This window comes from Manis javanica, chromosome 4, assembly GCF_040802235.1.
Source record: "Manis javanica isolate MJ-LG chromosome 4, MJ_LKY, whole genome shotgun sequence".
In the NCBI taxonomy this organism is placed as follows: Eukaryota; Metazoa; Chordata; class Mammalia; order Pholidota; family Manidae; genus Manis; species Manis javanica.
In genome coordinates, this window is record NC_133159.1 from 151,120,276 (window position 1) to 151,143,180 (window position 22,905).

At 39.5% G+C, this 22,905-nt stretch overlaps 1 protein-coding gene across 1 annotated transcript in view; it reads right to left on the bottom strand.

Annotated features, from left to right (window-relative positions):
• Positions 1-1,406: 1,406 nt before the first annotated feature.
• Positions 1,407-22,905, bottom strand: part of ANKFN1 (ankyrin repeat and fibronectin type III domain containing 1) — a 376,020-nt gene continuing 354,521 nt past the window's right edge. Inside the window, exons 19-20 of the mRNA XM_036999166.2 lie at positions 21,821-22,034; positions 1,407-8,682 (exon numbers count right to left, since the gene is read on the bottom strand). Coding sequence (XP_036855061.1) covers positions 7,886-8,682; positions 21,821-22,034 — 1,011 coding nt within the window. The 3' untranslated portion in view covers positions 1,407-7,885. The remainder of the gene's footprint in view (positions 8,683-21,820; positions 22,035-22,905) is intronic.

Below are 22,905 nucleotides of genomic sequence, written 5' to 3' on the forward strand. Positions count from 1 at the left end.
GCTAAGTATTTTAGATTCATGGACTTTCAAAGCTGAAAAAATATCCTACACATCTGATAGGTGTCTTCATCTATAAGTTCAGAGAGGAAAAGGGTCTTGCTTGTGGTTACAGAGTGCCTGCCCCTGAGTTAGAACATGTGTTTCACAAACATATAGGAGATTGCAGTTACCAAAAGCTTGATGGAGAAAATGGTGTGTGCAAAAGTGGCCTTACTGGGCACTGGGACAAGACTTTTGCAGGCTTTCTGGGTACTCCAAGGGTATAGCAGGGATAGGTGAACTGTACTGACAGTTCTATTAGTTTATTATTTAATTGATATTGCTCCACATTGAAGTCAAAGGGCTTGGAAACTATCCATGTATCTGAACATCTTATGCATATCAGTCTTCATGGTGCCCAATCACTGGGCACCTTTATTTAAAGACTTAGATAACCTCTGGCTGTCTGGAAATGCATCCTGCCCCATAAGAAAGAATAGGTTTCTCCCTAGGCCTTTTGCCTCCCGTCTGGAGGCTGACCTTAGTCAAAGCATTCTGGAGATGGTGTGTGGGGCTGATGGTAGAACTTTTCAGAAAGTCCTAAAGAAATAGTTTCAAGGTAACTTGCAGGGACAAATGGAGCTTCATCTGACCTATTTTGGAGATCCTCAGGCTGGTAGGTATTGGGAAAGGATAGGAATTAACCTGATTTTAAGTGATCTCTTCATCAGCTTATCACTCATTTAATACATATTTATGCTAGGGGTTGCGACATGCATTGGGTAGATGATGGCTAAAAAAATGAGACAGTTGGTTTGACTTAGAGCATCTAATCTAGTCTAGTGTCCACCTGTTGCCTACTTCCTCTAGTCTGTATCTGATACCAGTCCCTTTGTGGCCTGTAACAGTGCAATGCTTGATAAAACAGGCATTATGACTGAACAAAGAGCATTATTATTGCTGTTATTGACAGAACAAGGAATGTTATGCAAATGTGAGAATGCCATATGCTATCTGAAGAGGAAATGCATTTTCAGAGTCAAGAAATCACTGTAAAGATCTAACTCCCATGACAGGTAATATTGGGCAGGAGAATTTCCTTATAAGTTTTTCCCCGCTGCCTGGTAGCCCCTGTAAATTGATAAGAAACTCCTGGTTTAAACTTGTCTAACTCCCTAACATGATTTTTAAAATTATTATTATGGGGGCAAAGGACTTATTTCTCATTGACAGATGGAGATACTGGGTATTTCTTGGTATACCTTATCAAAAGGCTGAGCATTCAACGAAGGCTTACTTTTTACTTAGCAGCTAGAATTTGAAAGGCCTCTTCTTACTCTCTTTCCCATTCTGTCCCTCCCCCAATACCTCCCCAGGAGCATTCATAGAAGAAAGGGGATATTAAAGAGCAATGCCATCTGTTTGGTTTGAAAAAGAAGGTAAACTTTTATTTAAAGACAGAATTAGGAAAAGAAAGTAATGGTTTGCTTAGAAAGATGACAATTGACATAGGGAAAACAGCACATTTGGCCGAGACAACAAAACAGCCTTCTGAGGCTGTCAGGGAAGCCGACCACAAACATGCCAGTAAAGAGTTGAATGTGTGTGTGTGTGTGTGTGTGTGTGTAAAAGAATTCTGTAAGACAGCATAAGACAAGTACATGGTCCAAAGCAGCATATTTCCTGTCTTTAGGAATCCGGGAGAACCTTTGTGCAGGTTCCTGGGACTGAAGTAATCTGTCAGTACTGTTCTCAAATGCAGAAGAAATCTCCAATCTCAGCCAGAGGGAGTAGGGGTAAGGGAGGAGCTTTGTGGGTGTGGAAGTAAAGGGTTAAAGAATAGAGATAGGACACCACATGCAGAAATGCACTAAAGACATTTAAACATGCACACAGTGGAGGAAGGAGCAAGGTGAAGATATCCATGCTCCTGGGTGCAATTTGGTGAGAGTTCTTGCCATGGCACCCTGCTGTGGTATTTTTAATACTTGGTGATAATCAATTATGTAGAGAAATAACCCAAATGCTATTGTTCAATCAAGGGTCAGACTTTTCTGATAATTGACAAAACAATGCCCCAAATAATAACTTTTCCAAAATTTTGGTAAGAAGATTTAAAAAGTTCAGGCTGAAAAATATTAGTCTTCACGGAGACTTGGAAAAACCATCAGGTAAGCCAAGGACTGACAATTCTAATTAGTTTATTATTTAGTTGACATTTCTCCACACCGAAGACCAAGGGCTTAGAAATTGTCCTTTAAACAGCAAACGATCTTACAAAGAATCAAAATAATTTTTTGATTCTTCACCTTGAACTAGATTTCAACATCGTTAGATATGAAATATATTTGTATTATTTAATGCTTATAAAACAAAATCATTCCCTCTGATAGCTAAGATTTCTTCTGTTGACAATTTTCCTTTTAAATACTATTAAGCAGGTAGGAAATTATCAAAAATACTTGCCATTAGAAAAATTTTAATTCTGGTTAACTCCTGACCTCTTATAAATTGATAAGTTGAAGAGGCATGCATTTTACCAGTGTTATTTTTGATTGAGAGTACTGGCCATGTACAATATCCATTTAAAATGTTCAAATAGACTGTAAAAGTACATACTACAAAATATTATTGTTTTAAGAGTAGAAGTCACATTTAACACACCATACATGATTCATCTGTACATTTACAGAGGTTTAAAGCACGCAAAATTGTGCAAATAATGTACTGAAGTCTAAACTTTTACATACACTCAGTTGCATACATAGCAACAAGGTACAATAAATTCTGAACAAATAAAAACCAATAATCAGTCATTACTATATACATGTTAGGCAGGAAGCAATTAAACACTGCCTAATAGAAAGTCATTTAAGTCACTTTTTCTATGAAACACCCCTCTTCCATTACACACACACACACACACACACACACACATGGGCATGCACACACACATACATGCACACACATCTTTAATTCTTTTTCCATCACAAATGTTAAACCAATGCTTGTTACCACATACATGGAATATCCCCAAACATCTGGTTTGTTATAGGGCAAAAAGCAATGCAGCAACTCAGAGTGACTTAATGCAACGATTAGCCAGACTTGGTTTTTATAAATCAGCTACTGGCTGGTGGTTACTGTGAAAACATATTTAGACTTTCATGTCATGGACTGAATGAAGAGGACCAGAGAGCATTAACTAATAGCTTCATAACATATGTTACTAAGTTAAATATTGGCTTTTGCTAAAATAAAAAATGTATATATTTGGAGGGGAAAGACTCTTGGATAATATTTAAAACAACAACAAATATCCTACTTCCTTTAGCAAAATAGAATGTTTTCACAGTCTACCTGATTGTTAAACAAAACCAACTGTCCTTTTGAATAACCATTTTACAAATTCATTATTAATGGAAATAGAAGAAATAATAAAAAAAACACAAATATAACTTTGGTGTGCAGATGTGGTGGAAAAACCAGAGACCCAAAATATGGCAAAATCAGTGCTTCATAAACAGTCAATGGATTTTTCTAAAAATACTTTTTGCTAATGGCAAAGTTCAACACCTCAGAAAAACTCTGAATTAAGATCTTAGAATAAGTTTCCACGCTGTACAACATAGTTTCAAATACACTACCCTTGTTGTTTGTAAGGCCGCATTGAAGTTTAGCTTAACAGTCATGAGCCATGTGTTTGAACATCTTATGAGAGGTGACCAGCAAAGAAACAAGATTTTCCCTTGTTCACTCTCCTACCTGTGAAGAGGTATCATTGCTTTCCAAATAGCTCCTTTAAAAATTTCCCTAAAGGTATGACCAGGGAAAAAAAATCCAGATTTGCTTCATGGAATCATCTGGAAAAATATTGAGACTTTATAAAGGGACAATGTAACACTTTTAATTCTCTGCGAGTGTTCTCTTACTAATCTATAACTACCTTCTCTAGTTGGTAGGTTACAGTTTAATAAGCAAATATACGGAGAGATGTATATTCTCTGTGGTAGCTCTGCTACATCCAAAGTTGAGAGAGCTGCATAATAATGGTGTCATCTTCCCAACAAGAATCAGTTTTAAGAAGCCAGTAAATTCTGTATGCTGTTGACCTAAGCAGGGAACCTAAATGCACTGCAGACCTTTGAACAGCTTGGGTTGATAGTTCTCCAAGAGAAGGTGAGTACATCTCAGGTGGTGTGTGAAGAACAAGGGGAGGCCAAGGAGTTGGGATTTTCTGGTATGTCTTCTGTTTCAAATTGTTATCTCCAAGGGAAGAGCATAGCACTCACCAGGGTGCATGTTCATGTGACAGGATAACAATGTATGAGAGGCCAGTCCTCTTTTCCACTTGTCTGGCATGATCTCCTGGCAAAGATGGGGTAGGGGTTTGCCAGGTGGCTCCTGAACAAGGTCTTTTTAGGGGAGTACAACAAGGCTTCAGTCATTCCTTTTCATAAAGTGCTATGGGATCCTTTAGAAATAGGGCCTGGAGGAATATTAAACCAAATGGAACCATTTTCTCCAGTGTAATTATTGCTTTGAGCATTTGTGAATGTACTTAAAATGGAATGAGTCTCATCTTTAAGTGCTCACTTCTTAAAATACCCATTCCTTAGAGTGAATGCTTTTAAATACTGTCTCCCATGTACCCTTGTCAATTAAGAGGATGTGATAGCCTTGTAAGTGGTTGGCAAGCATATACCTTGGTGACTTCATTTTCCAGGCTGTCCTCCCTTATGAATTGACGGCAAGAGTAAAATCAAAGATGTCTAGCCCAACAAACACTGTGTTGGCTTGGCTGAGGAGATAGGCTCCTGCCTCTTCTAAGCCATTGATAAGAAGACGTATGGTGATGATAGCTATACTTATATCAGATTGTAAGCTCCTTGTGGCCTGGGAATGTGTTTCATACTTGATTTTGTTGTTCTCTGTGGGACTTAGAATAAAGACAGACTTACGGGATGGTCTCAGCCAATGATTTTTTGAAGGCTTTCACAAATGACAGAACTGGATAATGTGGGTGAGAGTTAAGCATGTTAGAAAAACTGTGGAAAAGAAGACCTGGGACAGAGAGTTTCCTCCAGAGGCTCCCAGGTTGAATTTAAAAAGAATGAAAGACAAAGTCCATCATATCCAAAGTGAAACAAAATCAAATAAATAAGACAAAAAACTGCCACAAATCCTCAGACATTGTAAAGGCCCTATGATGAAAAGGCAGTGTAAATGAGTAAAGGACTGTGAATTAGAGAATACAGTTGTCTCTCATAAGAATCTATTAATTTAAACTAGGTTCACAAGATGTTTAAAGTGCAGGTATAGGTCAAGGGAATATATTTGATCAAACAGCTAAATTTTAAGGATATAACATCCACTTTTTATATAGAAATATTCCTAGAAAAATGCATTTTCAAGCTGATTAAGTAATCCCAATGAAATCTAGTGTGCATTATGTATTACATAGGCATGCATTTCTTTTCCTTACAGGTGAAAAAATAACCCCGTGTCCTTACTATAAATCAGTGGGTTTGGATTTAATGCAGTTTTACTTTATGAGTCATTATTTGGTCGAGTGTGCCAGAACTTGCTGACCAAATAGAGGGTAGGCCAGTCTCTGCTTCTGCTGCCTGTCCAATACCTCCCATCTAATTCATAGTCACTAACTTCCTTTCATGCCACCAGAAAGGTCATGATCAGAGAATCACTTGGTTTCTTAGTTTTTGACAAATCCAGCAGCCTATCTCACAAACTCAATTCAACACATATAATGTCTTATGATTAGAAATAAGTAGAAACTGAGTACAGATGACTCTCACTTTTGTTATTAAAGGGGAATCATACAGCATGTAATTTTAAATGGCATGTCTCCCAAATTTGCTTTTTAATTCATCAGCGTAGATGTCTATTATATGAAATTTGCATTTCCTGGCAACAAGGAGCTCTGTGCTAATGGAAATCTGTTAGGTAAAGGTTGAAAAAAGGAGTTGAATTGGGAATTAGAAGAGATAGATGATCTACGAACTAGGTAAGTAGCCTATGGACAATCAAGAGTTGACTAGGTTTGTACCAGTTCCCAATGGGACAGCCTGTTATAAAGGGAATGTTTCTGGGTTCTGACCCTAACTCTGAGACTAACATAGCTCTGTGACCTTAAGCAAGTCACTTACCTCTCTGGGCTTTAATTGCCTCATCTATAAATGCAAGGATTTAGACCAATTTTATGGTCCCATCTAGCTCTAATGCTCCATACACATAGAGTTCACTCAGAGCAGAAGAAAACTGCATTTAAAAATCCTTCCAGGCATGGGAAAGGAGCTGCAGTGACTCTGATCAAGATTTTTTTGGGTTCATTGAGTATAAAATCTCTGGGCTTTAGTTTTCTAAGGACCATAGGCCATGGGCCAAATCTGTACCTTTACATTAGGGTAATTATTTATGTTTAAATCAAATGTTTTCAAAATGAAAGGGATCAAAATAACATTGTGAACAGGGTACTTTGTATGAACTCCGATGAGGGGGAATGGAAGAACTGTGAGGACAGGGGTAGGTTGGGCATAAAGAGCAGTATTTAATCAAAATGCCTGGGAAGCAGAAAAGGACCATTTAGAGTATCAGTGAAATGAATGGGTCTTGGTTTCCGGAAATGAGAGACTGCCCATGCCTTTTTTAAATATGCAGCGTGATTTCTCTTTGATTTGGGTTTCTCATTTGTGAGAGGGGCAGGTGGGAGGTAATGAGACCAAAGCAGTATTTTCAAATGTCTTCGAGGGCAGCCTTGGAACCACTGGCAGGGCCTTCTAAGGAAGGATTTTCCCGAGGCCAATGGGCCAGCTGATTTTGGGGCAAAACTAACTTTGGAATGGATGGACTGGAAAGGGGAAGACAGCAGCCCAAGCCCTCGCCAGTCTGTTCTGTGATGTGTGATGTGGGGGTGGGCAGATGTGCCTGTGTGGCTGTAAGGACTCCATCACTGCCTGGCCATATCTGCTGGGCACTTTTCTTGTTCAATGATAATTTCATCATTTAAGAATCTGGAGCAGGTCCACTACCATTTTCAGAGGCACAGCCCCAGGGACTTACCTATTTTAAGAAATACATTTTTGCTTATGTCTCTCTCCCTTCCCTTGTCTTCTTTATAACCCAGGCTTCCACTTAATTCAGCCATCTCCTTGCACCCTTGAACAATCAATATACAGCCCATTTTCATGCTCAAATGTTGGATGAGTGTGCAGGAAGGTCTGCTTCCTGCCCTGTTCTATTTTTGCAGGACAGAACTACGGTAGAAGCATCCTCTGTTTTAGTTTCTGGTGGTTTCCACACAGCACTAACTGAAGAAAAGTCCTGTCCAAGGCCTGCTTAAATCAAATCAGTGCTGATGGATAAGTTGGATTTGACAAGCGGCTGAGAACCCTGCACTTGGAATGACTTGGTTTAGCTGACAGGGAACCCAGGCCAAGTCTACTTGACCCTGTGCCCTAAACACACCAACTGAATTTCTTTCCCCCAAACTCTGTAAAGGTTTGGGATGGAGGGAAAAACAATGGGCATCTCCTCCCCCACTGATCACAGATTCATGAAAGAGCCGTGCAGAACTGAGTGTGGCTCTTTGGGTTGTCCTGCCTCAGCCACAGGTGTGACCAACAGGGTGGCAATGTTTGAACCACTGTGTCTAGGATTCCATGTTGACACAAAAGCTCCTCTATATCCTTTGTAGGCTGAAATGGGAATGACACTGGCAACTCTCGCCTCCAGCCCAAGTCTACCCTAAAATAGAGGGCTTTAAACCTGCAACCTTTGGATTTTTAACATTCAAACCATTTGAAAGTGGATGGGGCCACTGTGGGGGCAGGCTGGGATAGGGTGATGGAAAATGCGGGGGCGTGTGGACAGCCACTTGCGGGCCTCCCTAAAGCATGCTGCTGAGTATTTCTGACCCCGGCGACGTGGGCGGGCCCTCCGGGCTCATCTCCGGGCGGCCGGGGCTGGGCAGGCCCGAGCGGCCTCCAGGGGGCGTGCTCACGCCGGCCCAGGGCTTTCCTGCCACGAGGGCTGCCGGGTAGGGCTCCACGTAGATGCGGCGGACGGAAGGTCTCGGGTCCTGGGGGCCGCTCTTCCGCTCCTCAGGGAGGCTCGCCGAGTGGGCCAGAGTCAGGCCCCGGGAACCCTCGGAGGCACTTCCGAGCTGCTCGGCCTCCTTGGGCTCTTGGTCTGGGCCGCAGGACCGAGTCAGGTGCTGCGTATAAACGCCCTCGGACAGGGACAGCGACTGCGTCTCGCTGTGCATGCGCAGCCAGCGGTGGTGGCGGCTGAAGCCGCCGTAGTGCTGGTGCTTGGTTGGCTTCCGCTTTCCCAGGAAGCCCAGCGGCGGCCGCGTGCCCGGCGCCATCTTGGCGTGGCTCTTGGGCGCGAAGCCTGTGAGGGTCAGGCTGTGGAGGAACTCGGCGCACGAGTGCTCGGGCTCCGTCCCCGGGACCCGCCCCTGGGGGTCCTGGCCCGGCCCCGACGGAGCCTTCATGTCGTGCACCTGCAGGACATCGGGCGCACTGCCGCTTAGGCCGCTTAGCGCTTGCTGCGCGATGTCATGCGAGGACAGGTAGACCAAGTCCAGGTCTCGGGGGCTCAGGGCGTCACTGGAGTCATAGTCGCTGTCGGTGGGGAGGAAGACTTCTGAGCAGCCTTCTTCATCAGAGCAGGGCTGTGAATCTGCAAACCAGAGATGGGGGTTGGACTAAAGAGAACCTCAGCCCAGGCCTGCTTTGTGGGCGCAGGTCCGTGTGGCTGAGCCCGCCCCGTCCCGCGTGCCTGCTCCTGCAAGGGCCCTGCCCTTCTTTCAACGGTCTGTTCTTATCTCTTAAAATTACAAATTTTTAAACGAGGGGCCCTACATTTTCGTTTTGCATAGGGTCCTGTAAGTTATGTAGTGGATTCTGTTAAGGGAAAGGAAGGAGAGGAACTCTGACAGGTCAAACTGGGACAGCGGCAGGAGGGAACATGGCCTCATTCCCCACATGGGATTTTATCATTCACCGGGCATGTGTAGAGAGGATGAAACAGGAAACAAAGCTGGATGTTACTCATGTATTCATTCCCTATTCTTATTTCAGGGATAATTTTTGTATTTGATAAAGTAGCAGGAACTTGAAAGGGGGAAGGAAGGAAAGGCACTAGGATGACTAAAGTCAGAAAAACCTGGTTTCAGATCTAAGCTGTCCCCGCCTACTTGCTTTGCGATATTGGGGGAATTATTTGACTTCCTTGAGCTTCAGTTTTCTTACCTGTAAGTGTGAATGATAATAGAACTTCTTACTTAGGGTGACTGTTAAAAAAACGGATTAGGTACAGAAATACTATGTTGTCAGATGTTTGCAATGAAAAAAAAAATGTAGTGCCAAAGAAAAAGCAAAAACAAGTAAAATCAGAGGCAAAAATAAGCCTCCAAATGCATGCTATAATGACCATATGTGAGCCACAGTTTAGTTATATAGATATTTGTCATTTAATGCACTATTGTTTATATCTTTTTTCTCCCGTCAGGTAATGTATTTCTATAGGGCAAGCACTGTCTTAAAATCCTTTGAAGTTCATGCAGAATTCAGCCTATAGTACGTAGTGGTGAATTAATTTTGAAAACATGCAAGTGCTCTTAAAAACAAGAAATTTCTAATCTAAAAATCGGAGACAGTCTTGATAAAAAATCTGCATAGGAGTTTTAAATGGAATTTAGTTGAGTTTTAAAGTCATCTGGAAGAGAAAATTTATGAGAAAGCCAACTTTTTTTTTTACTTAAGCTATAATAGGGAGGAGACTGATTTACTAGATAACATACTATAGAACTTTGGTAATTAAAACTTTGTCATATTGGTGTACAAATGGACAGATGGATCTGTAGAACAGAAAAGTAAAGTCCAGAAATAGTCTTAATTCTGTGTGATAATTTAACGTATCATAAAGACAACATTTCAAAGTAGGCAAGTGAATAGATTATTCAGTACTTAGTGTTGGGACAATGGATTATCCTTTCAGCAAAATAGAGAAAGTCATACCTCATATCTCATAAATAAAAATAAATTCTATGTAGTTTAAATATAACAAGCAAACCCTATAAGTATTAGGAGACAATATGTTTACAATTTTAGGGTGCAAAGGTCTTTCCAAACAAGACCACACCCTGGATATCAGAAAAGTGACAGATAAACATGACTACATCAAAGTTTAATACTTTATAAAACAGATGATACCATAAACAAAGTAAAAAGTGACAGATTGGAGCAATATTGTAACAGTATGTATAAAAAAAGATTAATACCCAGAATATATAAAGAACTGCTGTGAATCAGGAAGAAGACAATCCAAATGGGCAGAAGATAACCAAAGAATAATCAATACAAGTGGCTGATAAACATAATAAAGATATTCAACCTAGACAGGCTGTAATACTAATTAAATAGCAATTAGGGAAATGTAAGTTGAAGTGAGATTTTTATTGCCCAGAGATTTGCTAAAAATAAAAAGTGATAATTTCATATGTTGGTGATGTGGGGGAAATCAGAGATGCACGTAGAAAAATGGTAGTAATATAAACTGTATAGCTTTTGGATTGCAATTTGGTAGAATATGCATATCATTTGTTCTATCAAGTCCTTTTTTAGATATCTGCTTGAAAATTGTCACTGTGTACATGGAGGCATTTATAAGTTGTTTACTGCAGCATGGTTTATAATAGTGAAAAATTAGAATAATCTTGTGGATGAGACTTGTGAAAGGAAGATTTAGAGGCATGAAACATTAGAAAAAACAGTTTAAGAAAAGAAAAATAATTTACTTGGAAGTTCTGCAAGGGAGTCTAAATTCAGGACTAGTTTGCTGATTAAAAATATACAATAGGTATTTAAAATAAAAACCCACAGGGTTATGAGGTTACAGTGTCCGTTTGTAGTGGAAACTCAGACATGATTATCATAGGAATATTGCAAACTTAAGGGAATTTTTTTTTTTTGTTAGGGAGTCAGTAATTTACACAAACCAACTTACAATTTCTTTTGAATCAGCTATGTTTTTGTTGTTGTTTTGCTTGTTTGTTTATTTCAGGGTCTAATGTCTTTTTCTTGACATTAGAAAATGATGTATGTGCTTACTCAACAGCAGGGCAAGATTTCAGTTTTGTTCTCTTACCCAGTATCCATTATCCTTTTTTAGTTACAGCATCTTAAATTTTGTTTGAGACAGCAATGTACTCATGCTGACCACATTTTTCAGCTTCCCTTGCAGCTAGGCATGGTCACATAACTAAATTCTAGCCAGTGAGATAGAACTGAAAGTATTGTATGAAACTTCTGGAAGGCTGCATAAAGAGAGCTGACTTAGTGGGGAGATAGTCCATTTTGCTTTTCCTCTCCTTCCAGTCATCTATAACAAGATGTGTTACAGCTAAGCTCATGAGGCAACCTTGGAAAAAAGAAGCCATGTGGTAGGAAGGTGGAGCTGAACATGGAGTGTGATGTCTGAAGACCATGGAATCCTTATACCCACCCTGAATTGTCTATCTGTGGGCTTCTTTCATACAAGAGAGACAGTACCTTGTGTTTACAACACTTTCATACAAGAGAGACAGTACCTTGTGTTTACAACACTTTCATACAAGAGAGAAAGTACCTTGTGTTTACAACACCCTTATTTGGGTTGTCTGTAACATTGATCCAGACTTCATCCTAACTGATGCATATACCTAAATGTCCATTATTAGAAGAATGGTTTAAAAATTTGGGCACATCTATACTATGGAATATTCAGCAGCTACAAAGAATGAGATCAACCCATATGATGTTCTTTAAATAATAGTTACCAAAACAGTCTCCCTTTTCTCCTTTATTTTGGGTTCTGCTCATCTGTTCACTCTGTCCCTCAAACGTAGCTTTCTTTAGGATGCATCCCCACAACTGTCTTAGAAAGGATTGCATGTCTACACTCTGCAGTATTTCTTGCTTTTACAATCCTTTGGCACTTAGTCCATATAGACTTGTATTATAAGTTATCTTTTTTAAATGCAAATACAATGTCTTGGTTTCCTGGTTAGACTGGAGCCCTCTAAGGGCAACAATATTTAATCCATCCATTCTTTCAACAGTGAAGATTCTGTTTTGCTTGGGCTCTGGCTCTAACAAACTCTGTGCTTGGTGTCTGAGTGAATATAAAATTAATAAGAAATGATCTGTCTCCAGGGAGTTTATTGTTTTAATGGAGGTATTGGACATAGGTGCATCTATGAGACTGTGGAAGAACACATTTTATAAGAGAAGTTTAGCAAATAAGATTCAGGTCTTTAGAAAAGAGGTCACGTTTTATTGGTACAGGATTGATAAAATAACATTTCTCAGTTATTTTTTCCCTCCATTCATTCATCTCTATTCTCTCTCTACTAGTATATTTCTTTTTTCACTTTCAGAAAGTGATTCCAGGCAGATTTTAATAATAAACATGCAAATGATGTTGAGAGGATTAGAAACCAGTGAGGAAGAGAAAACAGTACAAGTAGTCCTATTTGACTCTACTATGGGACCAGGAATGGAGTTTTGGGAAAATGAGGCTACAAAAGTAAGATGCTGGCAGTACACTCTTGGGAATTCATCCTAGAAAAATTAAGGCTTATTTTCACATAGGAACTTGTACATAAATGTTCACAGCAATTTTATTCATATTAGCCTCAAACTGGAAACAACCTGAATATCCTTTAGTGGATGAGTGGTTAAATAAACTGCTACATCCAAACTGGAATAGTAATCAATAAAAATAAAGAATTGTATTTATATAACATTCATGAAATAATTATAGAGATGACAAACAGATAAGCAGAAGCCAGGTGTAGGAATGGGGGGATGTGTATAAAGGGGTAACAGGGAGTTCTGTGGTGATGGTTGAGTATCTTGATTATGATGGTGATTACCTAAGACTACACATATGATACAATTGCATGGAGCTATACAAGTGAGCGTGCATGCTTGTGTGCATGTGCACATGCACGAGCATGTGTATTTACATGTACACAGGTATATGTATAACTGGTGCAATCTGGATAAGCTTTATGGATTGTACCCGCTTTTTGGTTTTGATACTGTACAAGAGCTGTGTAAGATGTTAACAAAATCACCGAGGAGGGCCTGGGGGAAGGGTACATGAGAATTCCTGTACATTTCTTTGCAGCCGACTGTTTCTATAATTATTTCAAAATAAATGGTTAAAAGAGGGAATTTAATAATTTTTAAAAGGTAGGGTGGAGCCAGAGGAAGAGTAGTGAATGCGTAGATAAGGTATTTGTACCTAATTATTTGTAGCCAATGGGTAGTTACTGAATTTTGAAGAAGTAATTGGCAAGGTAAGAACTGATTCAGGATAATTATGTAGCAGGCAGGATGAAAGATGAACTGGATGACAAAGAAACAGACAGCAGGGAGGCCAGCAGGAGGCTATGGTCCAAGTTAAGTTTTCTTTAAATATTTATCTTTTTTCAGGTTATAGGGCTGAGCAAGAGGGTGGTTATATGGAGGAAAATAGAAGTCCAGGAAAGTAATTCTACTGGATTCACGAAATAATTCACAAAAAAGGCCATCTATTTTGTGCTAGACAGACATGGTCTCTGCTTTCAGGCAACTCACAGAGGGTGGATCAGACAATAAAATCAGAAAATACATAAGATTAATTTCAGGTAGTGCAGAGTTCTATGAAGAAATGAAGCGGTTTCAGCTAGAGAGTGACTTGGGAGGGAGATTCTTTTGATAAATTAGCCAGGGGAGGACACTCTCTGTAGAAAAGGGAGTGCGGGTGAGACCTCATGATCAGAAGGAAAATTTTAGGGAAGAGTTTTCCAGACAGCTTGGAGAAGCAAATGCAAAGGTTGTGAAGTGACTAGTACGTTTCAAGCCTTGGTTCCCAGAAGGTAGGAGTAACATTAAATCTGAGGAGTTAAATTATAGCTGGTTTGGGCAGTGGAAGAGATGGTCAATGTAATTTTGGACAGGTAGAGCTTAAGGGGCTGGCCAGAACATTCTGGAAGAGATGGTGTGGGAGCTTGGTAGGGTAGTAAGATTGAGGGAAGATGTTTGTGGAAGAGCTGAAGGAAACATTAGAGAGGGAGCCATTGAACATGTAAGAGTAGTAGACTGATGGATACAGCAAAGAGGGGTGATTACTTGTGAGCACCAGTGCTTGCATTGGTCATTTATGGAAATGATGGGAGGACACATGGTTAGGAAAGAAGACAGATATAAGGAGATTTTCAAGTTATAAGTAGAGATGTGGATAAAAACTTGGGCTGAATGACTTTTATATTCTTAAAACAATTTTTAGACAGTACTTTTCTCCACCTTTAATGGGAAAAATTGGGCACTTCAAGAAACAAGAAACAGGGTCTCACAGCTGTTTGTTGTTTTTGATGATGGAGCAATAGCATAGCAGTAATGAGAAAGAGAGGTTACCTGAAGATTTGAAACTGGGCTGTAAATAAGATCCATGAGAGGAATTGATAATTGACTTTAGTTGAACTTCCTTTTCTATTTATCTGATTTGTGTTGTCTAGTTAACTATGTATTCATTTGTGTCCACAGTAGTAATAACAATACCTGGTATTTTCTTAGTGCTTACTGTGGGCCAGCAATACCTGTTTTACAGAAAAGAAGACTGAAGCTTAGGCTTATTGAATTTTCCAATTCATATAGCTGAAAAGTGGCAGCACAAGAACTCCCATGCAGATTTGTCTCACTCCAAAGACCTTCTCTGTACTGCCATTCATCTTATCATTCCCATGACTTTCTGTGGAAGCTTCCTGAAGGCTGGGACTTAGTTCATCTAATCTACTTTGGGCAGCTCCCACACAGTTTTATCAGTTAAACTCCTAGTAAGGACTTTTTGACATTGCTGTTTCTAGAGAAGAGAAACGTGCTAAGTCTTGTATTGGTTTCCTGTGGCTGCTGTAACAAGTTGCCATACACTGCATGGCTTAAGACAACAGAAATTACTCTATCACAGCTTTAGAAGCCAGAATCTGAAATCAGGGTGTGAGCAGAGCTACACCACCCCCTCTGAGGCTCTAGGGGAGAATACTTTCAGGCTGCTTCCAGCTTCTGATGGCTTTTGGCATTCCTTGTGGCTCTGTCACTCTAATCTCTGCTTTCCTCTTCACTTGTACTCTCTTCTATCTCCTATAAGGATTTAAGTCCCACCGGGATAATCCAGGATGATCTCAAGATCCTTACATATGCAGAGACCCTTTTTCTAAATAAGGTCACATTCACAGGTTCTGAGGTATGGACATGAACAGTTTTTTTGTGGCACTGTTGGGGCACCATTCTACCTGCTAGAAGTCTGAGAGTAAAAATGACTAGAACTAGAAGCAACTGCTGAGGAGTTTGTGACACATTCTTACTCTTTCTAGCCCATAGTCAGGTCAAGCAGTCTGCAAGAGCAGTTTGCACTTTGACCTCTCAACATAGTGAACATTTATTGTTTACAGAAGACTAAGAAGTGTATGTGGGTGTGCTTTCAAGGGTTGATATGCTAATATCTCAATGAAGCATATTTTCAGAAAGTCTTTTAGGAAGAACCTGTGCCAAATTCTCTAGGTGGAGTTAGTTGCTCAGTTCTGTAGGCTTTTAGAGAATTTTATTTGTGTCTCTACTACTGCATTTATCAAGGTTTATTATACATTATTCATTTACATGTTTCTCTCATTGAACTATGAGTTCTAGAGAGCATGCACTATGGCTTATTTATCTCTTCTTAGTAAATGTTGAAGAAGTCAGTTAATGGAAGGGATTAAAGAAGGTGTCAGGCAAAGGGACATGTAGTATATTCTGTATTCCCAGGATCATCTAGTCTGAACATGGACATACGAGCAGACCAGGAGTACCTCCACTAGACCATGACTTAATCATAATTGAGTAAGTGTCAAGGTATTACAGTTTAATTAACATTTTAATTAAGGTAATTAAGTTTAAGGTGTTACTAGCCTCTGATGTTGGTACATACAAGGCTCTCAGTAAAGTATGCTGAGTTGAACTGTAACTGAAACAAATAATGAAATCTGGGAGCATTGGGTAGTGAGATTTGACTACCTCTTAAAAACAACACTCAGTGTACCATGAAACAACCTAATTTACTTAATCTGCCATAGAAACTCCTGAAAATAATCACCAAAATAATTTTGCTTTCTATTTGGTGATACTTGACTTAAGAGTCAGCCCAGTTATAGCAGAAAGAATAATTGTCTTAAAATTAGACAAACCTGGGCTGAAGTCCTGTCTTGCTCCCTACTATGTATAAAATCTTGAACAAATCGTTTAGTTCCTCTGAACCTTTCATCATCTGTAGCATTAAGGTTGTTATATTGCCTATATTCCATAGATGCTGTGAGGATTAGATTAAGGTTATATTAAAAATACTTTAGGTGCCTTACAAAAAGAAGGTATTAATATTATTGAGATCTTTTCTACCCTTAAATAGAGAATAATTAGAAAACATATCAAGAGGTGACTCATTAAAATGCAAACCAGTACTCGGATAAACTTCAAGATTTTGCTGTGAGAATGTTGTTGATAATAAAGGAGAATGATAATATTTTGTCTGGTGTCTTGTGTTGGTGATGATCTGGTTCAGTACTATATTTCCCAGCGTAGATTTAGCAGTGAATTAGTAAATTTGATAACTTCTTTACTCTAGCTCCCAGGAGCAAAAGGGATAGAGCAATCAAGAGAACAGCTAGTTATAATTGTAGTAACCCCAGAAGGAGATGGAAAAAAGGCTTGGGTATGGAGTAGTAAATATTATCTTGTAGTTCATGGACCTACACTTAGGGAACACTGCTCTAGTGGGAATCTAAATATTTGACTTCCACGGTCGTTGTACTATTTATTATAAGACTTAGTGGAACCTATTGCTTGGAGTGGGGTACCCCTCCCAGAGCAAGCTAGGAAAATCTCCAGGATGCCAGCCAGGGCACCAAAGAGAATTTCCAGGGACTTAGGCCACTGCCACTCCCTCCCTTCCTGGAAAAGAATGCAAAGTGCAGCTTCCATCCCCAGATCCAGGCCCTATGCTCCATTAAGTATTTTAGGCGCTTTGCCCAGTTGTTATTTTAATAAATTTGGTTGTGTTCCTCAATTCCCCTTGGAGGGCTCACTGGGCAGTCAGCATGGGTAGAACCTTGAATATTGTCCCCTCGGGTTGACCCAGGAGCTGTTTGATGCAAGTTCTGCCCATAGCATTAGTGCTGGCTTAGGAAGTGGGGCTTTCTTGCCATTGTAATGGATGCTACGACTCCCGGTTTCTGGACAGCCGCGGAGCAGAGCTGATGTGGATTTGGGGGCATTATGTGGAAATGACATTTCAGGGAAGAATAACTGATTTAAAGCTATTGCTTTTCTCTTAAAGGCAGGGGGGCATGGCAGGACAGAAGGAAGGGAAGAATAAATGGTATTTGCCCTAAAAATCTGTCTCCACATTTGTATTTTTTTGTGCTTCCTTGAATCTATTTCCATTGTGTTTGAGTAAAATTTAAATAATTTGTAAATAAAGAATTTTAATAAATATTTCATCAGGCCTTGAGGAGAACCTCAGGGGTTTGTTCACCTTCTAATTTCCCAAGAGAAATAGCATTTTCAAATCTCCGTTGATTTTTTGAGCTGTTAGTTTATGTCATAGTGTTTCTTAACATCGCTTGGGAAAAGGTTACCAGGAAGGCTTAGATTTGGAAGATCAGGATAATCTTCAAATGCATCTAAAGGAAACAACACCTCTTCCCTTCTGTTGCCTCACCCATGGGTCACTAGGAGAAATAGCATATTGGAAAAAAAATTGCTGCTGCCTCTGACCACTATACCCACAGAAAAGGAGTGGGAGAGAAAATACCCATGTGATGGACCAAATCATTCCACCCCCTGCTTGTGCTGCCTTTTCTAGGAGCCAACTTTCCCTCTTGGGTCCTTGGGAGATGCTTAATTTTAATTGACTCAGAGGAGTTCTACTTTTTATTTGAAAATCACAGAAATGGGAATTAAGTTAGAGTTACACTCCACTCCTCCCGCCTCTCACTGCCCCCAGCACACACACACACACACACACACACACATACACACACACACAGATATACACAAACAAATCCAAGGTACTCAACAGCCTTAAAAACAGAATGTTGGGCTGGCACCAGAGGTTAGGTTTATGATAGACTCTGTATTCCCAGCATGCTCCAGAAGTTCAGTGAACTCTACCCACACAGAATGGAATTGTGTTGCAAACTTTGCCCTGTGAGCAAGCCAGTGGGGATATTCCTCTAAATTGTCCTTTTTCCTCTACATAAATTATTTCCAAGTAATTAAAAGTAGTCACACTAGTGGAGTGGACAGAGTATACAGGAGCAGATTTCATTTCTCTGAAGTGCTTTTGCTTTTCTGAGGAGGTAGGATACTAAATGTTTCTCCCAACTCTCAGCAGTTTCTGTATCACTGGGTTCCATTTTTCATTTGCTGCCTTCCACGTCTGTGTTTCACAGTCCATGGAATCTTGGCTTCAGAGAAATAAATGGACCCAAGAGAGCGTTGTATTTTAAGAAACAGAGTGATGATCACTCATATTTCAAGTTAATAATAAAATCCGATTGTAATTGGCCAGATCCTCCCAGCAGGGAGTATATGAACCTGTCATCTGGCCAATGTGAGATTCTGGCACTTCTGTGTCACAGGAGAGGCCACCCTGATACTGGACCTCCTTAAGACCCTGTGGCCAAGAGAAGATTGAACACTGGGAGGGTTCTCTGAGCACAGAGGGCAGGCAAGGGCTATGAAAGTGGAAGTAGAACTGAAGAGTAATTTGTAAAATTATATGAATTATAGAAGAAGAGAGGACATATCTATCCTGCCTTTAAAAAATGCTTTTTTATCCGTATACTTCTCTAGCTACTGCTCTCCTTCCCGCTTTTCTTTCACAACCAAGATTTTAAAAAGAGTGTATCTTTACTGGCCCCACATTTTTTTTTTACCACACCCCCCCCATTTACACTTTAATCTACTTCCTTCCAGTTTCTATCTCCTTTCCTTCCCATCAGATTACTATTCACTTCCTTGTTGAATACAAAGCAAAACAATAGCAGCTTTTCTGTTTTATTTAATCTCTCTCCATCATTTGACACATTTTAACTTCTGCGACTCTATTCCTTGGTTTTTATCTTCTTCTTCAGGTTGTTTCTTCTTAGTCTAAGAAGTCTTGCTGTTTCATTCCACAGGGATCCTACCATAGTCTCCTCTACTTACTCTACATACTCTCTCTAGGAAATCCTGAGCATTTTCATAGCTGTGTCATTCACATGTCAACAGTTCTTAAATATGTACTATTGGTCTAGTTCTCTTTTCTGAGTTTCAGACCCCATACATCCTATTTTCTCCTGAATGTTTCTTTTTGTGTGGAATGTCCCAAAGCTAACTCAAATTCAACATGCCCAACCACCCAAGGTTATTTTTACTCCTGTCTATCCTTTTTTTTTGGTAAACAGCATCATGATATTCTGAGACACTCAAGCAAAACTTGTTTCTCCTCTGTTAATATTTCCTAATTGACCTCCCTGTTTCCAGCATTGTCCCCCTATGGTCTCTTCATTCAACAGCCAGATTTGATTGACTAATTCAGATCATATCAATTCTTGCGTAAAAGTTTCCAATGGCTTTCTGTCACAAGCAGAATGAAATCTTACCATGTTTCTACCTGATCCAGCCCCTCCCTTTCTCTCTACCCTCTCTCAGAGCTAGCCCCTTTATTCACTCTGCTCCAGTGACTGTGGTCTTCTGTCCATCCCTCACCCACCTCAGGAACTTCAGTTGTTTTGTTTTCTGGAATATTCCAGATCTTTGCTTTACTGGCTCCTTTTATTATGGTTGGTTCAAATGTAACCATCACAGAAAGGTCTTTGCTCATTGTCTTAGTGAATTCAACAATCCTTGCCCACCCTGATTGTGTTCTGTGTTATATGTTGGAATTTTCACTATCTGGAATTATCTTATGTTTTCATTGTCACTCTTTAGACTGTAAGCTCTATGGGAGTGGAGACTTTGCTTTGTTTATCACTATATCCCTGTCCTCAAAGGACCTAGAATATAGTGGGTAACCCGTATATATATTTTAATTAAAAAAAAAAAGAATCCTCAGATCCTGAGTTAAGTCAGCCTGCTTGTAGTTTCCTGAACTAATACACAGTTGCACATTCTGCTTACTCTGCCTGTAATGCTCTGCTCTTTCCTCTTTTTTGACTCAAACTCTTGCTTATCCTTCAGTACTTGACTTTGCCACCCTCTCCGGGAAGCACTCTCTTATCTTATGAATTTACAGTTAACACCTCTAATAGAGTCCATAACACCCTACACATAGTCTCATCATTGCACATATGCAATTACCATTAAATTTTTGTTAATGTATTTGTTTCCCCCATTGGACTAGCTTTTGACAGGGGTCGTATTTTATTTGTATCCATAGCCCAGTGAGAATCTATAAAAATACATGTGAGAAACTTTACTTAAAGAATTATTTTGTTGATTTATTTGGAAAACATAGAATCCTTTGGTAATATAAATTAGCTGTCTCTCAAGTTCTTCCACTTGATTTTCAGACATTGAGATTTTTAAAACATAGGAGCATACACAAACGTACCTGTAGAAAAGTCTCATATCCCACTAAAGTTTTCTATAATAAGAATAACATTACATTTGATACTTACAATTAATTGTATATTATATGCCATGCATCTCTGGCATAGTCTTATTTACAAGTAACTTTTCAAGGTATAGATATTATTCTCACTTTATGTTTGAGCTCACAGAGCTAGTAAAACAAATCTGGGATTTGAATACAGGTCTGTGATTTCTAAATCCAAGCTCTTTCTGTTACAGGATGCTGCCCCCTATGGGACAAGCCCACATTTCAGAACTATTTATTGAAAATATCAATTATAATTATTGTAAAGCTTACAAAATTGGAGCTCTTATAAGCTATAGAATCCAGAAAGTTGCTTTGAATGGAATTTTTTAGTTGACTAGAAGAATGGCATTAGTCTCAATATGTCCTTGGCAAAAACCTTCTATTGACTTTGACTAGTATGCTTACTCTCTGTTTATAAACATAAAGATGTAAAAATTTTTGTTAACTAGCTGTATTTTTGTGGCTAGAATTTGCCCTGTAATTCCCAGGAGTAGAGGTGACTTGCTAGGCATTTCCTCCAGCTTGTCTGTAAATTGTCTCCTGCTTGTTGTATCCATGATCAGACCAACCTACTTATTTGGCTTCAGCCTAAGGATTATAGTTTATCCAGGTTTGCTTTTTCCCACCTCGCACTCTGGGACATTGATGCCATGTGGGTAGGAAATTCGCCCTGAACTCTTACCCAGGTTGGGACCTACTTCCCACCTCATTCCTGTCAGTTCCTGTTTAATAGAAGCTGGGCTTGTTCTCTTTCCTTAGATAGTTTTGTTTAGATTCCCTTGGCTGACTTGGCCCTCACCTGGCAATGCAGCAGTCTCCATTCAGCATTTCTTTAGCCTTGCTCATCCCTGCTCTGTCTCTTTTTGTATCATGGAAGCTTGGGCTAGAACGGGACTGAATCTTCTCCAGCCCTTAGTAGAGTTGATTCAGGTTACTCCTCTAGTTTCCTACCCTATTTTGATTTTGTTCCCTCTATGCTTTTAGACTGTTACCACTGAGCAGTGCTTCCTACTGATTGCTGGGACCAGTGCCTCAGCACAAAAGAACCTCACCAGTGGAGACAGGACCAAGAATCTGGTGACTGAAATATAGAACTTTTGATCATATTGCTTACCACTCACTGCCTTTCTTCTGTGCATCTCTGGGGATGGTGATGGTGATGGAAGGCAGTCTATATGTGAGGATGTGGAGTTGATTTTCTTTAGGTTCTGCTCATCTGAGGGGTCTGTCAGCTTAATGATGGGTAAGCCAGAAACTGGTTGTTTGTATCTTGCATACTGTAGAGCATCCATGATCCATCTCATTTCACGCCAAACTTCATCTATTTGCTTTGGAATAAAATGGTAAAAGACACTGAGTTATCAAACAGGTATTAAAAAGGAATACGTTTTCTTGAGTATCCAAGATGATACATTTATTTCCACAGTACTGGTTTTAAGCAAGAGTAAAATTTATATTCAACATAGGTTTGCTAAGCCAGAAAATACCTTTTCTTTATAATTTCTTGTGTCTTGCATACTATTACCTGAGAGGCTATGTCATTTAGTGCAAAGAGTGGAAGACTTGGATTCCAATTGGGATCCACTACTTACTAGCTCTGTGGTAACTTTTGGCAAGGCTGCTTAACCTCTTTGAGCCTTTGTTGCTCTATTTGTAAAATGGGGATAACACCTGTCCCCTTTGATGCCTTGTAAGACTGCTACGAATGGGTGAAATGATGAATCTGAAAGTACTTTGGAAAACTGCACAGTACATTTCTCACACATATGAAGCATTATTAATTCTTTGCATATAATGAAATATTCTTCATTAGGATATTGTGGGGAAGGCATATGATAAAGTCTGAATATCAGAATACTTGAATAAAAAATGTAGTTCTAGTTCTTCTATATGAACTAGAAAAATGACACCACTGGAATTATTTTGCTAAGCAGAGTTTCATGGACCCATTTTAATAGAAAAGGAATATGTTATATGTTGAACTTGCTACACACAAATTAAGCATTAACATATAAAACAGCTTAAATAGCTTATTCCTAAGTAATTTAAACATCCTTACATTTTTAGGGCAACTCATTTTAAATTGTTACCATTTTGGTTCACCAAAATGGTTTTAACAACATTTCCATTATAAAGTACAATAGTTTTTTCTCTAAAGACTATTAGTATAAAAGTCACTCATATTTTTGTGTCTACCTC